This window comes from Jatropha curcas, chromosome 6, assembly GCF_041381405.1.
Source record: "Jatropha curcas cultivar XTBG-Jc1 chromosome 6, XTBG_Jcur_1.0, whole genome shotgun sequence".
Classification (NCBI taxonomy): Eukaryota; Viridiplantae; Streptophyta; class Magnoliopsida; order Malpighiales; family Euphorbiaceae; genus Jatropha; species Jatropha curcas.
The window spans coordinates 12,873,354-12,885,285 of record NC_143156.1 but is presented as its reverse complement, the minus strand read 5'-3'; the positions used below and the strand labels follow the sequence as shown (position 1 = coordinate 12,885,285).

The window sequence follows — 11,932 nt, the reverse complement described above, 5'->3', positions numbered from 1 at the left end:
ATTTATTGCCAAGAAAAATGTGGTTAATTAAGGCTATTTAGCTACAATTATTGATTAATTGGACTTAAGCCGGACTGTTCGAAATAAAGACGATCATACCATAGTCATTAATTGACTAGATACTTTAGCCAATATTGTCGGATTTAGGCTTTAACACCACGATTATTAATTAACCGGGCATTTAAGCTTAATCATATTTAATTGAGGCAGTTTATTTGCCTAATTGATGACGTGAATGCATTGATGCAACAGTTTAATTCAAAATTGGAGTAGAAGAAGAATATGCATGAAATGCTGAAATTAAATAGGCAGAGTTTTGTTTATTTACCTGAGTTAATTGGCGGCCGCTTCTTAGCTTCAGCTTGAAAAATCCGTATTAAGCTCCTCGTTTGGGGAATATTAATTAATTTAATTTAATTTAAGTGGCCAAATATCACAATAGAAGAGTAATAAAAGCTTATACTAAATGTAGAGAAGCAGTAAAAGAACCGCAAGGAGCGTAGGGAAGAAGGAGCGTCTGTCAACACAGACTGAGTGAGTAAAAAAGGTCAAACTGGGGCTACTTTTATAGGGAAATCCGGGCTGGAGGGCGGCAGCTGCCGCCGTGGAGGCTTGTGTGTCTTATGTTCAAAAGCCTTTTTCGGGAGTTCCATACCTCCAAAAAATATTCCGGGACCAGTTCTGCGATCCTCGTAATTTTCTGGACGTTCTTCGTACCATATTGGCATACTTTCGGTGAACTTTTCCGAACGGCCTCCACTCCGGTCGGACTGTTTGCAGTCCGGGAAAATAGGCTTTTTGAGCCTCAAAATTTGAGTATTCACAAGCGGCGCTGGAGGGAGAAGAAAGAGAGAATAAGAAGATAAGAAGGAACAGAAAAAGTCTAGGGTTTCTAGACCATTCTGGTTTGATTCGAACTGGTTTGATCCAACTCAATGGTTTGGTTTGGTTTTTGCTTGATTGACAGGTTTTTCACTTGGTTTTTGATCAATTCAAACTGGTTCACGGATCTGGTTTAGCAATAATAAAATATTTTATTGTGTAATTTCATTGGTTAAAATTTCAATTAAATTTTTAAATGAAAAAAATTTCTGAAATTGAATTCTTGGGTTATTTCAACTTATCTATGTTTACATTTAAAATACTACTTTCTTTAGCACCATGTTTCACCTTAATAGTATACCACAATGTGTCATCCATTCTAAAAAAAAATGGATTTCAGTAAGGTCATTTTTGATAATCTTATATCCAAATCAACTATTTCTATTCATAGAAAAAAACCCTAAATTTATGTACTTGATGCTATATCTGATATAATAGTGAGTGAAGAAAACTAAAATCTATCAATTTTGATAAAATTGTGGGTTTAACTTTACCATAACTTGGCTGAGATGGAAGCTAATATAAAAAAGCATGAAACTTACCTCGCTGAAGATGGCTTTGAACAAGAATAACGAAGGTAGAGGTGATTTTCGGTTCTTTTGAAACAAGAATAATGAATACCAACTAAACACAATGATTTCTTCAACGCAAGTTCTCAGAAGTTCTTCATGGATAGCGTCTTTTCTCTCAAGAACACACTGAAAACTCAAAAACATATTTGAGAAAAGTGTCCTTTCATTTTCCCTCCAATGCCATATTACCCCCTTTTTTTAAATTGAGGTTATTTTGGTCTTCCCACACATCCTTAACAGCAAAAATGGGCGAAATTGGATGGAAGGACTAACTTTTCTGACGAAACAACAATTTAGGGATGTCAAAGTTAGTACCTCAATATAGCAGGACCTAATTGTTAATTGGACTATAATTTAGGAACTTCAAAGTATTTTACTCAAAATAATATGCATTTTTAAATATAAAATAAATCAAGTAATTAAAAATATTTTTCAACATAGGTTTTTCCTTTGTTATTTCACAGTATATGTTAAGTAAATCTTTTTGAATAAATTTTTTTCACTTAAGCAAAAAATGGAAAGATCAATCAATACAGGAGAAAATATTAACTTCAATTAATCTAATTAATAGATTATTGGTTATGCTTAATGCTATCATTATTTATTTTTCAGATGATATTCAAGATTAAATTACGTAAATATCAAATTTAAATCAGCTTAAAGACAACAACGACAAAAATAATGACAAGTTAAAATTCAAAAATACATTTTAAAGTTAAATTGTATATAGTTTTTGCATTATTTTATTTTATTATATTTAACACTTTTATTAAATAGAAAATAACTAATTAAAAATCTTATTAAAACTTTAGTAGTAGATCATCAATGATTGAATTAATTATTTAATTTATTCTCTTCTTTTTTTTAACTCAAACTTATATAAATGAATTTTGTTTAATTGTAATTGATGAATATAGTACTTTTTTTATCTTTTATTTATGAAAAATAATTTAGTAAGACTATGAGAATTCTCGATTGATTCCACGAGCCGACTCATTTCATCCTATCCCATAGACCTGAATTCTCATTTCCTCTCGTCTCAAAAAATGGGACGAGATGGGATGAGACTATATATCTATTGGGATAGGATTGAGACTTCATTCGTTACATCCGATATTTTGGGATGGCAATGAAAATTATATAATTCTCATTCCAACCCAACCCATGCACACCCTTAGGCAAAATGGACCTTTTTGGATAATTTATCAAATACAACTCTAACAATTTTAAATGTAGGCAAGTTAGTGCACCATTTTCTTTTAAAAATGTATTAGCAATAACAACCGCCAAAAGATTTACGATATTTTAACTCCATATTTTATCAATAGTGCTATGCTAGGTAAACAATGGTGGAGGAGACCAACACTCTCCTATATATAAAGTTTTCAAAGCTAAATATTTTTCCGGAAGGCGGATTTTCTTACGACTTCCTTAGGAAGAAATCCAAGTTTTGTGTGGAAAAGTGTTTTGTTTTTGTGACACCTTAGGCGAATCCCACATTGGCTAAGCACAAGGTGGAAGTGATGTACATAAGTTGTGGTAGGCCTTGAGCTACTGAGACGAGTTTTGGGTTGGGAGGTGGTTCCTTGGCCCAAGAACAAAACTGTGCGGTCTTGGGGCCCAAAGCGGACAATATCTCAGTAGGCCTAGTTTGTTACAAACTTGGTATCAGAGCCAAGCTTTGTCTCTATGGCTGATGGTAGGGCAAACCTCAGCGAGAACCCTGAGTCCCTAAAGGGGGGTGTATGTGACACCTTAGGCAAATCCCATATCGGCTAAGCACAAGGTGGAAGTGATGTACATAAGTTGTGGCAGACCTTGAGCTACTGCGACGCTTTGTGGGTTGGGAGGTGGTTCCCTGGCCCAGGAACAAAACCGTGCGGGTCTAGGGCCTAAAGCAAATAATATCTCGGTAGGCTTGGGATGTTACAGTTTTCTAGCAAGATGGATAGTAGGAGATGGGCATAATATAAAGGTTGCTAGTGATCTAAAAACAAGGTTCTTTAGTGGCGGATGATGGAGATGTTTTTATTGATCCTAATATGAGGGTGAGTGAGCTTTTTAATAATGGTAGTAGGAGTCAGGAATATTAGTAAGCTTATGGATTTATTTAGCACTACAGATATTAGAGCCATTATTAGTTTTCCTCTTAGCTCCTTTGATAGGAAGGATTCTCTTACGTGGCTCTTTGATAAGAAGGGTATTTACGCGGTCAAGTCCAGCTATCATATAAGCCTTGGCTTGTTAGGGGGGAAACCTTCTAGACTACAGGGTGAGGTTTGGGGGAGATTGTGGAATTTGGTTATACCCCCAAAAATTCGGGATTTTTGTTGAGAGCTTTAAGAAATTAATATTTTACCTACACAAGAAAGGCTTAGGAGGAGAGGTATTAATATTGATGATAAATGCCTTTTTGTAGTAATATGGAGGACATAAACCATGTTTTGATTCATTGTTGGAGAGCAAAGGAGGTTTGGAGATTGGGTGGGTTTGGAGCTTTAGCCCCTAACATTTTATTCTCGGATTTTCTTTTGCAAGTTTTAAATAATAAAGGGAAGACTGATGCTGAGTTTCTTGTAATCAGTTGCACTGTGTGAACAAAAATGGAGCTCCTCTGTTGATGTTTTTGTTGCATCTTCCCATTACATGCATGAGGGGAGACAAGTGGATCATGCAGCAGCTACCCCATCCAGTTCCACATCAAAAATCATGCAACATCTCCATGGTTGTCAATTCCTAGCTCCAACTTTGAGTGGCTAATATTTGTTGATGGAGCCTTGTTTACTGCTACAAATATGATTGAATATGGTTTTGTGATAGAGGATAGTGAAGGCACCTTCCAACAGGCTATTTCAGGTTTACATGAAGGAAATGGCGATCCAGTGATCGTCGAAGCTCTCGCAAGGACTTGCTTACTCTACGCAAGGGATTATTTACCTTTTAGCAGTCGTGTTTTCTCTGATCGTCAAAAACTTATTAATGCTTTCAATTCTTTTTCTTTAGACAACTCTGAATTTGGATTGATTGTTTGGGATTGTAAGAGTATTTTAGATTTTAGGCTTGATATTAAAGTCAAGTGGGTTAAGAGACAAGTTATATAAATGCTACCGTGTTAGCTAGAGCATCCATTCACTATGCTCAGTTTCCAAGTTTAGGATAATCTCCCTTCTTGTTTTGATGGTAATATTTCATTGAATTAATGATATTCATTTTTCTCCTAAAAAAGAAATCCATATTTTTATATAAATTCGGTTATTTGGATGTATTGTTACCAAAATTAAAGCGAGTTAATTAAATTGAACTAAATTAACTGAAATTTTAGTCCAGTTAAATGTTCACCCTACCAGTGAGTAGTGGCAAATTAAAAATGAATAATTTTAATTTTTAATCAAATGAAAATGAATATAATCCGGCATACTTTTATTTGTAAACTGAAAAAAAGAAAGAAAAGAAAGGAACTCCATATACACGAACAGCACAGTTGGAAGAAGTCTTTGTATAGAGAAGCAGAATGGCCAGCAACAACAATCTGTTCCCATCAGCATCTGTGACCAGCAGCGGCCGCCCGGTTCTCCTTCCCAACGAGGTAGAATGCCAGTTACTTGCCGCCGTGGACCTCGAATCTGAAGACGACCCTCCTTTCTTCCCTTGTTTCAAATCAGGTCTCCTCATTCTCACCAACCATCGTCTTCTCTGGCTTCCTTCTAATTCCGATTCCAATGCAATTGCTATCCCTCTCTCTCTCATCACCCACATATTCTCTCCCAAAAAATCAATCAAATCCATTTTCCACTCTCCTAGGATTCGCTTCCAGGTCTCGTTGCATTCCAAGAGCCTGGTGGTTACAGTTGTCTCGAGAGGGAAGGGCGATTGGGACGGGTTTGTGGCTAAATTTTGGGAGAATTGGAGAGGAAGAGCTTGGGAGACCGATACTGATGAAGGGGGTTCCACTTCTAGTGGGTCAATTGTACCTGGTACAAGTAGTAGTTCTGGTGGGTTTTACTCCAGTGATGGGTCAGTAAGAATGGTTGGTGTGGCAGGAATATTGAAAAAGGAACAGGAGAAGTGGGAGAGTACCGATAAAAGCTTGCAAGAGGCTTTTCAAGACTTGAATGCTCTCATGGTAATGATTTTTTTTTTTTTTTTTTTTTTTTTTTTTTTTTTTTTTTTTTTTGGTGTTCTTATAATCAGAATTGTGTTATGTTGAATTTTTAGAGCAAGGCTAAAGAGATGGTGATGCTAGCAGAGAAAATGAGGCAAAAGCTTTTGTCTGGCTCAAATTCTCACAGTGGTGCAGGGAATGATGAGGAAATGGGTTCCAAAGAGGAGATGCAAGATTGGTTGTTGAGTGTTGGTATTATATCTCCAGTCACAAAAGAATCTGCAGGGGCCCTCTATCACCAACAACTGTCTCGACAGGTTCCCTTTTCTTTTATTCATCTTTTTCATTCTTCTACGACTAATCTGATGTAAATTTATACTTGTTTCAATCTACTAATTCTAGAAATTTGTTGCCTCCACCTGCTGCCAATTTTTGTGCAATCTTAAGTTTTTCTGCCTTCTGAAGTAACAAGTATTTTCTACTTGCAATCTTTTTGTGATCAATGATCGTCATGATTGAATGTTGGCTGTTGGTGTTTGGATTTGATGAATGAACATGCAATCAATAAAGCTTAAATTTTAATTTCCTTCTTGAGTAAGGTCATTAATCCAAACAAAAACAACCCTTTAAACCCAGATCAGAAAATGCCTGCATTCCTCTCTCAATTTTGTCCCCCTCTTTCTTCCTAGGCCCCATAATCCTTAATCACTAACATTTTCTCACCATACAAACACACGTTGGCAAATTGCAAACATGTAGGTGAATTGCACATATGTAAGAGAATTGCTCAACCTATTGCTCACGGTGTGATTAAGGGCCAAAGGTGCACTAAGGCGCAAAAGTGTCCTAGTGCTTGAGGTGCAAGGTGCACTTGGTGGATCCAAGAAACACGACGACTTAAAGAATAAACAAAAATGTAATCCTAGTTGAATAATAATATATGAAATAAATTTACATATATATTAGATTTCGCCTTTGAGGTTCTTAATTTATTTCTGCTTTGGGAATAACAGATGAAAAAGATGACTGATATCTTTCAAATGCAAATTCAGCCCAAGCATGTCTTTGACATGTTACTACTGTTACTTGTTTTTACCAAATATGCTTTATTGAATGGCATAATCATTGGAGTTTAGAGTTTCTAGTGGTTAGTAATTGGTAAAATCTCGAAGCAAGGTCTTTTTGAATGCTGTGAACAAAATCTCTGGTAATGAACAGCTGTTCATAAGGGCTAAAATCTGGTGTCCTTTTGAGTGCTGGAAGGAGGAGAGAAGAACAAGAAAGGTAACAAGATAAATCACTTTAGGCACACCGAAATCAAAGCAATACTCATAATTCCATTATCAAAAGCCGAAGAAAATACTTCATTGCATAACTTTTCTTGTTGTATTTGGATTATCGATTTCAAATATGCTGCTCTAATCAATATACAATGGAAAAAGTATAAATAAATACCCAAGAAAATTCCTGATCGAACTATCATGTTCCTAAATGCATTTTTCTTTTTCTTTTGAGGGAATATATAAGTCTAGATTTCTGCTTGATGAAATAAATCTGAGAAGAAATTCTTCTTTTTTTCTTATTCTTTTCTATTGCCTTTTTTTTTTTTAATCATTGAGGTTTTAATGATCCTGTAACATGTGAGAATGTTGTCAACTTCATGATGGGTGATGTGCAGGATCATGTTCTAGAAAAATGATTTAGATTCTCCTTTTTCTGGCTAAATGACCCTCAAGAATATCTAGATCTTAATGTGATAACCTTTGATAGTTAAACCTCACTTAGCAATGTTGCTACTTATGGGCTTCAATAGCATTTGTTTATGATCATTGTTTTCTGGATGGTATTTTACTCATTGTCTTTAATTTGGTAAAAATGTCTCATAATAACGAAGAGTTAGTTTCCTTTCATTTACTTCTCTTTCCTAGAAAAGTTAATTTTGTCTATTTCTTATTTTTTACTTTCAGTTGGCAGATTTTGTGAGAATTCCATTGGAAAGAGCTGGAGGGATGATCAATCTTATAGATATCTATTGCCTTTTCAATCGTGCTCGGGGCACAGGTTTTGTTTGATACCAATATGTTGTTAGTTGGCTGAACATAGTTTGAATTTGTGATTTTTTTTTTTTTAAAATTTTGTGGTGGCACTTACTAAATTGTCAAAGACTAGCTTTTCATTTTATACTTATTTATGTAGAATTGATCTCACCCGAGGATTTGTTGCAAGCCTGCATTCTTTGGGAGAAATTTGATGTGTATGTATGATACTATCTTAACCTTATGTGGTACTATAGTTGTTTGTTTGAGATTCCAAATATTGATATTGATTGATTTAAGTACTCCTTTATCAGGAGTTTAGCTTAGCATTTACAAGTTTGTTCTTCATTTGACAGACCAGTTATGCTTCGAAAATTTGATAGTGGAGTTATGGTCGTCCAGAATAAGTCCCACAGTGATGAGGAGGTGATCTCTTGTAACATTGTTTTGAAAAAACATGATATAAATCTGCATAGATAATGGAGCGAATGGTGAAATGAATTTGAGGGTCATGTTTGTAATTGCTGTAGTACTTCACCCAGTTGCTTGTTACATATTTTTATTGGAGACGCAGATGCAGGAAAACAAAAAATTATTCCAGTCAGTTGGAAAATTGCCTCCTTAATTAATTAGTAAACTGACATTCTTAGCAATCTGTCTATAATAACAAAGCAAGCATAGTTAAAACAAAGGCTTCTTCTTTGCATAGAAAACTATGCAGGACCATATACAGTTCAGCTTGAAAAAGAACCTCTTCAGCATAATCAAAACCATGAATTGCTTAAATTTTGGGGCATGGACTAGGGAGATGTTCATATGAGCAAAATATAATTTATCTTAGTTACTATGTCTTATAATTTCATTTCATCTGCATGAAAACCGGTTCATGATAATCACATTTCTAACATGTGATCGGTCTTAGGTTTTTGCTCGAATCAAGACCCTGGTTACAAAGCCAGATGCACTCCATGCTGGAATAACTGCTAGTGATGCTGCAATGACATTAGGTATTGCTCCAGCTATGGCAAAGGAGCATCTTCTAACTGCCGAGAGCAAAGGTCTGCTTACAAAGTTTCCTTTTGAAGCATTAATGACAGATAATTGAGATTTAACTGTTACCATTTAACATTATTTGCAGGTTTACTATGCAGGGATGTAAGCCCCGATGGTTTTCGTTTTTATGTTAACATCTTTCCTGATATCAATTCTGATAATATACACTTGTAAGTAATCTGTGATTCTTTTTGGTTATTTGTTACTCTTTTGAACATGCGTGCCTTTTTCTCTATATATTTTCTTTCTCTTAGCAGTTCCTTTTTCTTTTTAATTTTCTTTTTTTACCTTTTATTCTCCTATTCGATTTACTTTACATATTTTTTCTTTTTTTAGCCTAATGGCTGATTAGAGGGGCAGCTCCTAACCTGTTCTAAATCTTCCTCCCTCCTAAATCTTCAGTGATGTGGACCTCTTTTACTAAACCAACTCCTATGACGTTGGGGCATTTTTGTTTAGATGAGAAAAGGTGCTGAATGGTTTGTTCTGCACTTCACATTGGTGGGTTCTTGTAACCAAGGTATTTTACCTGTAAACTTCTTTTACTTGCAACCAAGGAGACACTTGAAGCTTTTGATGGAGTTGGTTTGTAATTTCTCGGCGATGCTTATGAGAAGTTTTCTTTCTGGGGGTCTTGTGGTACCATATGATAATTTGCTGACCTGATTTTTTCAATCCGGGAACGGGACAACCTTTTCCATGATTCTGTAAATTGTAGCACTCTCCACGATGAGCACTTTATGGAGTTTTTTTCGTAAAACATCTAAATTAGTCTATAGCGTCTATTCTTTGTTAAGCTTACTTTATCAATCCTTTTGTTGTTGTTTGATAGTTGGTTTCTGTTCCAAAATGTTATTTAATGATTGTTGTATTATCTCACATGGATTGGCCAATGAGTTTTTTGAATATTTTCCATTGATGTTTTGTCTTATGTGTATGTGGTTATCATATGTTACAGGGTGAAAGATCATGGAGTTTATACTTTGTGGGTTAGAGCTGCATATGCTTCGTAGAAATGCTACCATCTTTTTCCATTGGAAGGTTAGATATGCCTTGTCTATTTATTGGTTGGTCTTTTTTTCCTTGGTGAATTAATATTAATATTTAGTTTCTATAGTCCAGTGACATTCACAAGTTAAGACTTCTATTTTGAAAATCAATTAAATGGTCCCTCTATTTTGTTGTTGTTTTTATTATGATGAAATATCAATTACCCTTAAGAAAAACTTCAAACTTTCTTTTGCATACCACTACCAAATCAAATCCTGAGGTTTTTCTTTTACCTTAAACATCAACAGTCCTAAACTCCTAATTGGAACTTTTTAAAATTGCAACCCATTTATAATTTAGATAAAATTTGGTTTCTTTCCCTCAAGGGCAAAATTGAAACAAAAGTTCTTTATTTGACTTGTTTAGTTGAATAGAAAAAAAAATATCTGCAAACAATCTTAGCAAAATGACTATTTTGTTGAATGACAACAAAATAGAGGGACTGTTTAATTAGCTATTGAAAATAAAGATCCCGACTTGTAAATTTTATAAATAGTAATTCACCCTTTTTTTCTTTTTTCTTTTGCTCTTTCACGCAATGAAATAATGTGCCAGCAGAATTTCTTGATGCGGTCACTGCATCCAGCAGTTGAAGATTTTATAACTGCACTATTTGATGCATTGCGTGACATAGGAAGGCTTGTATTTAATATTGCTGTAGGTTGCAAGCATTGATGTTGATCCCTCAATTAAGCAAAGCAAAAGAAACAAGGGGTTGTGTTGATTGTATTTGCTTGTGTTGCCACTGTAATGTACAAGATACCTGAACTTGAAGAACATGTATCAGATACATTGGTAAGTAACTGGGCATGGCCGGAGATTTGGTTCGAAACAAATCAATAGTTTACCCATAATCTCTTTATGCAAGATATAGGTCAAAACTGGAGAGATTGATGTCATTGATTCCTTTCTCTATTAGAAATAGTTTCAGACATCTTGTTTGAAAGAGATCGCACTGTCATATTCAATTCAATTCTATTATAAGCTTGATTTTAAGTAACTACTCTTTGAGATGATTGAGTATTTAATTTGATTTATATTGATTTTTTTCCCTAAGATTTCCAAGATAAAAATAAATTTGATGTTATTTTCTGGGCCAAGGAGAAAAAAAAAAAAAAAACAATCTTTGACTTGCACTTACAGTGGATTTTTGACAAAAATAATGCTCTTCAAAAAATTATTTTCAATTTAATTTTAAATCAAAACTATTTCAAATCTAATGTTTGTGCGGCCACAGTTGGTGGTTTCAGGGCAACAGAAGAAGTAGCTCATGTTGACAAACAGTCAGTAAAAAGTGATTATATGAATAAATAATAATTTTTATTTTGTATAACCAGTGGCTTTAATGCAAAATAAAAGTTTTAAGTTGTTAAATGGTCTTTTCATTAAAATACACAATTCATTCTATGGTTTTAGTGATCTGACTACTAATCAGCAAAAAGTACAGTGAGAATAGTATTTTGTTAAGAGTCCACCAGGTGAGGATGCTATATTTTTTCTTGCCATAAAAGAAAATCGTTATGGAGCGGAACGAGCTTGGTTGATTTTCTTTAATAAAGTGGTTTTCTTTTTATTAAATCTGTTTATTAATCCTCAGAAATGAAGATCTTTTTGAAAAAGGTATAGTATAAAGATCTCTTACATTAATAAGAGTTTTAATTTGGAGTCGCCATCCTCGTTAGGGAAAATTCTCGAGTTAGAATCGACTAACTCGATTTTTAAACTAGAGATAGGGTTCGGGAGTTAGGTACGATATTAAGAAGGTGTTAAGTACCCATATCGCCTGGTTAAATCGGCTTCTTCGTTGTCCATTAATTCACAATGATTTAATAATAATTTAATTAGAATTGAGATGTAAAATATTTTTTTAGTGCAATTTTAGAAAACACGTCAATCATGCAAGTTGGTAAAACACACAAAAAACATAAAATGAAGCATCCACAATAAAGGGGGAGGAGAAAAGAATACAACCAATCTCTTAAAATACAGTCTACCATTGACCCTCTCAAAATTTCTTAAATCCCAATTAATATTACAAACAAGCAATTATTAGAAATCCATTTAGGACCCATTACATTTAACCAATGCAAAATAAAACTAAAGTAATAAAGAATCATCCATACAACACAAACACAACATGTGTAATATGAACAGAAACATAAATACAAACACGATCAAAAAGACACTTATTCATTCAACAAATGATTAAATGATGCATGTTTATGTTCAAGGGTTAA

At 34.3% G+C, this 11,932-nt stretch overlaps 1 protein-coding gene across 9 annotated transcripts; it reads left to right on the top strand.

The window, feature by feature from the left end:
- Positions 1-4,877: 4,877 nt before the first annotated feature.
- On the top strand, positions 4,878-10,695 carry LOC105631106 (EAP30/Vps36 family protein). 9 transcript variants are annotated; one of them, XR_002284072.3, is made up of 10 exons: positions 4,878-5,577; positions 5,670-5,873; positions 7,524-7,617; positions 7,753-7,810; positions 7,949-8,018; positions 8,515-8,650; positions 8,731-8,815; positions 9,048-9,146; positions 9,604-9,686; positions 10,357-10,695. XR_002284072.3 is itself a non-coding variant. In XM_012213106.4 (9 exons), the coding sequence occupies exons 1-8, from the start codon at positions 4,966-4,968 to the stop codon at positions 9,656-9,658; spliced, it is 1,314 nt and encodes a 437-aa protein (XP_012068496.1). In that variant the 5' UTR covers positions 4,878-4,965; the 3' UTR covers positions 9,659-9,686; positions 10,357-10,695. The 9 variants fall into 9 exon arrangements, 3 of the variants coding, with proteins under 3 accessions (XP_012068496.1, XP_012068497.1, XP_020533822.1); XR_002284070.3 differs by having other exon boundaries at positions 10,254-10,695; XR_002284071.3 differs by having other exon boundaries at positions 9,048-9,165.
- Positions 10,696-11,932: the final 1,237 nt, after the last annotated feature.

Bases quoted from the DNA above. Each gene is read 5' to 3' on its own strand.
- LOC105631106 (XM_012213106.4), top strand. From the start codon at position 4,966: ATGGCCAGCAACAACAATCTGTTCCCATCAGCATCTGTGACCAGCAGC. The intron at 7,811-7,948 runs GTATGTATGATA...TTCATTTGACAG, and splicing joins CTTTGGGAGAAATTTGATGT to ACCAGTTATGCTTCGAAAAT. The intron at 8,651-8,730 runs GTCTGCTTACAA...CATTATTTGCAG, and splicing joins TCTAACTGCCGAGAGCAAAG to GTTTACTATGCAGGGATGTA.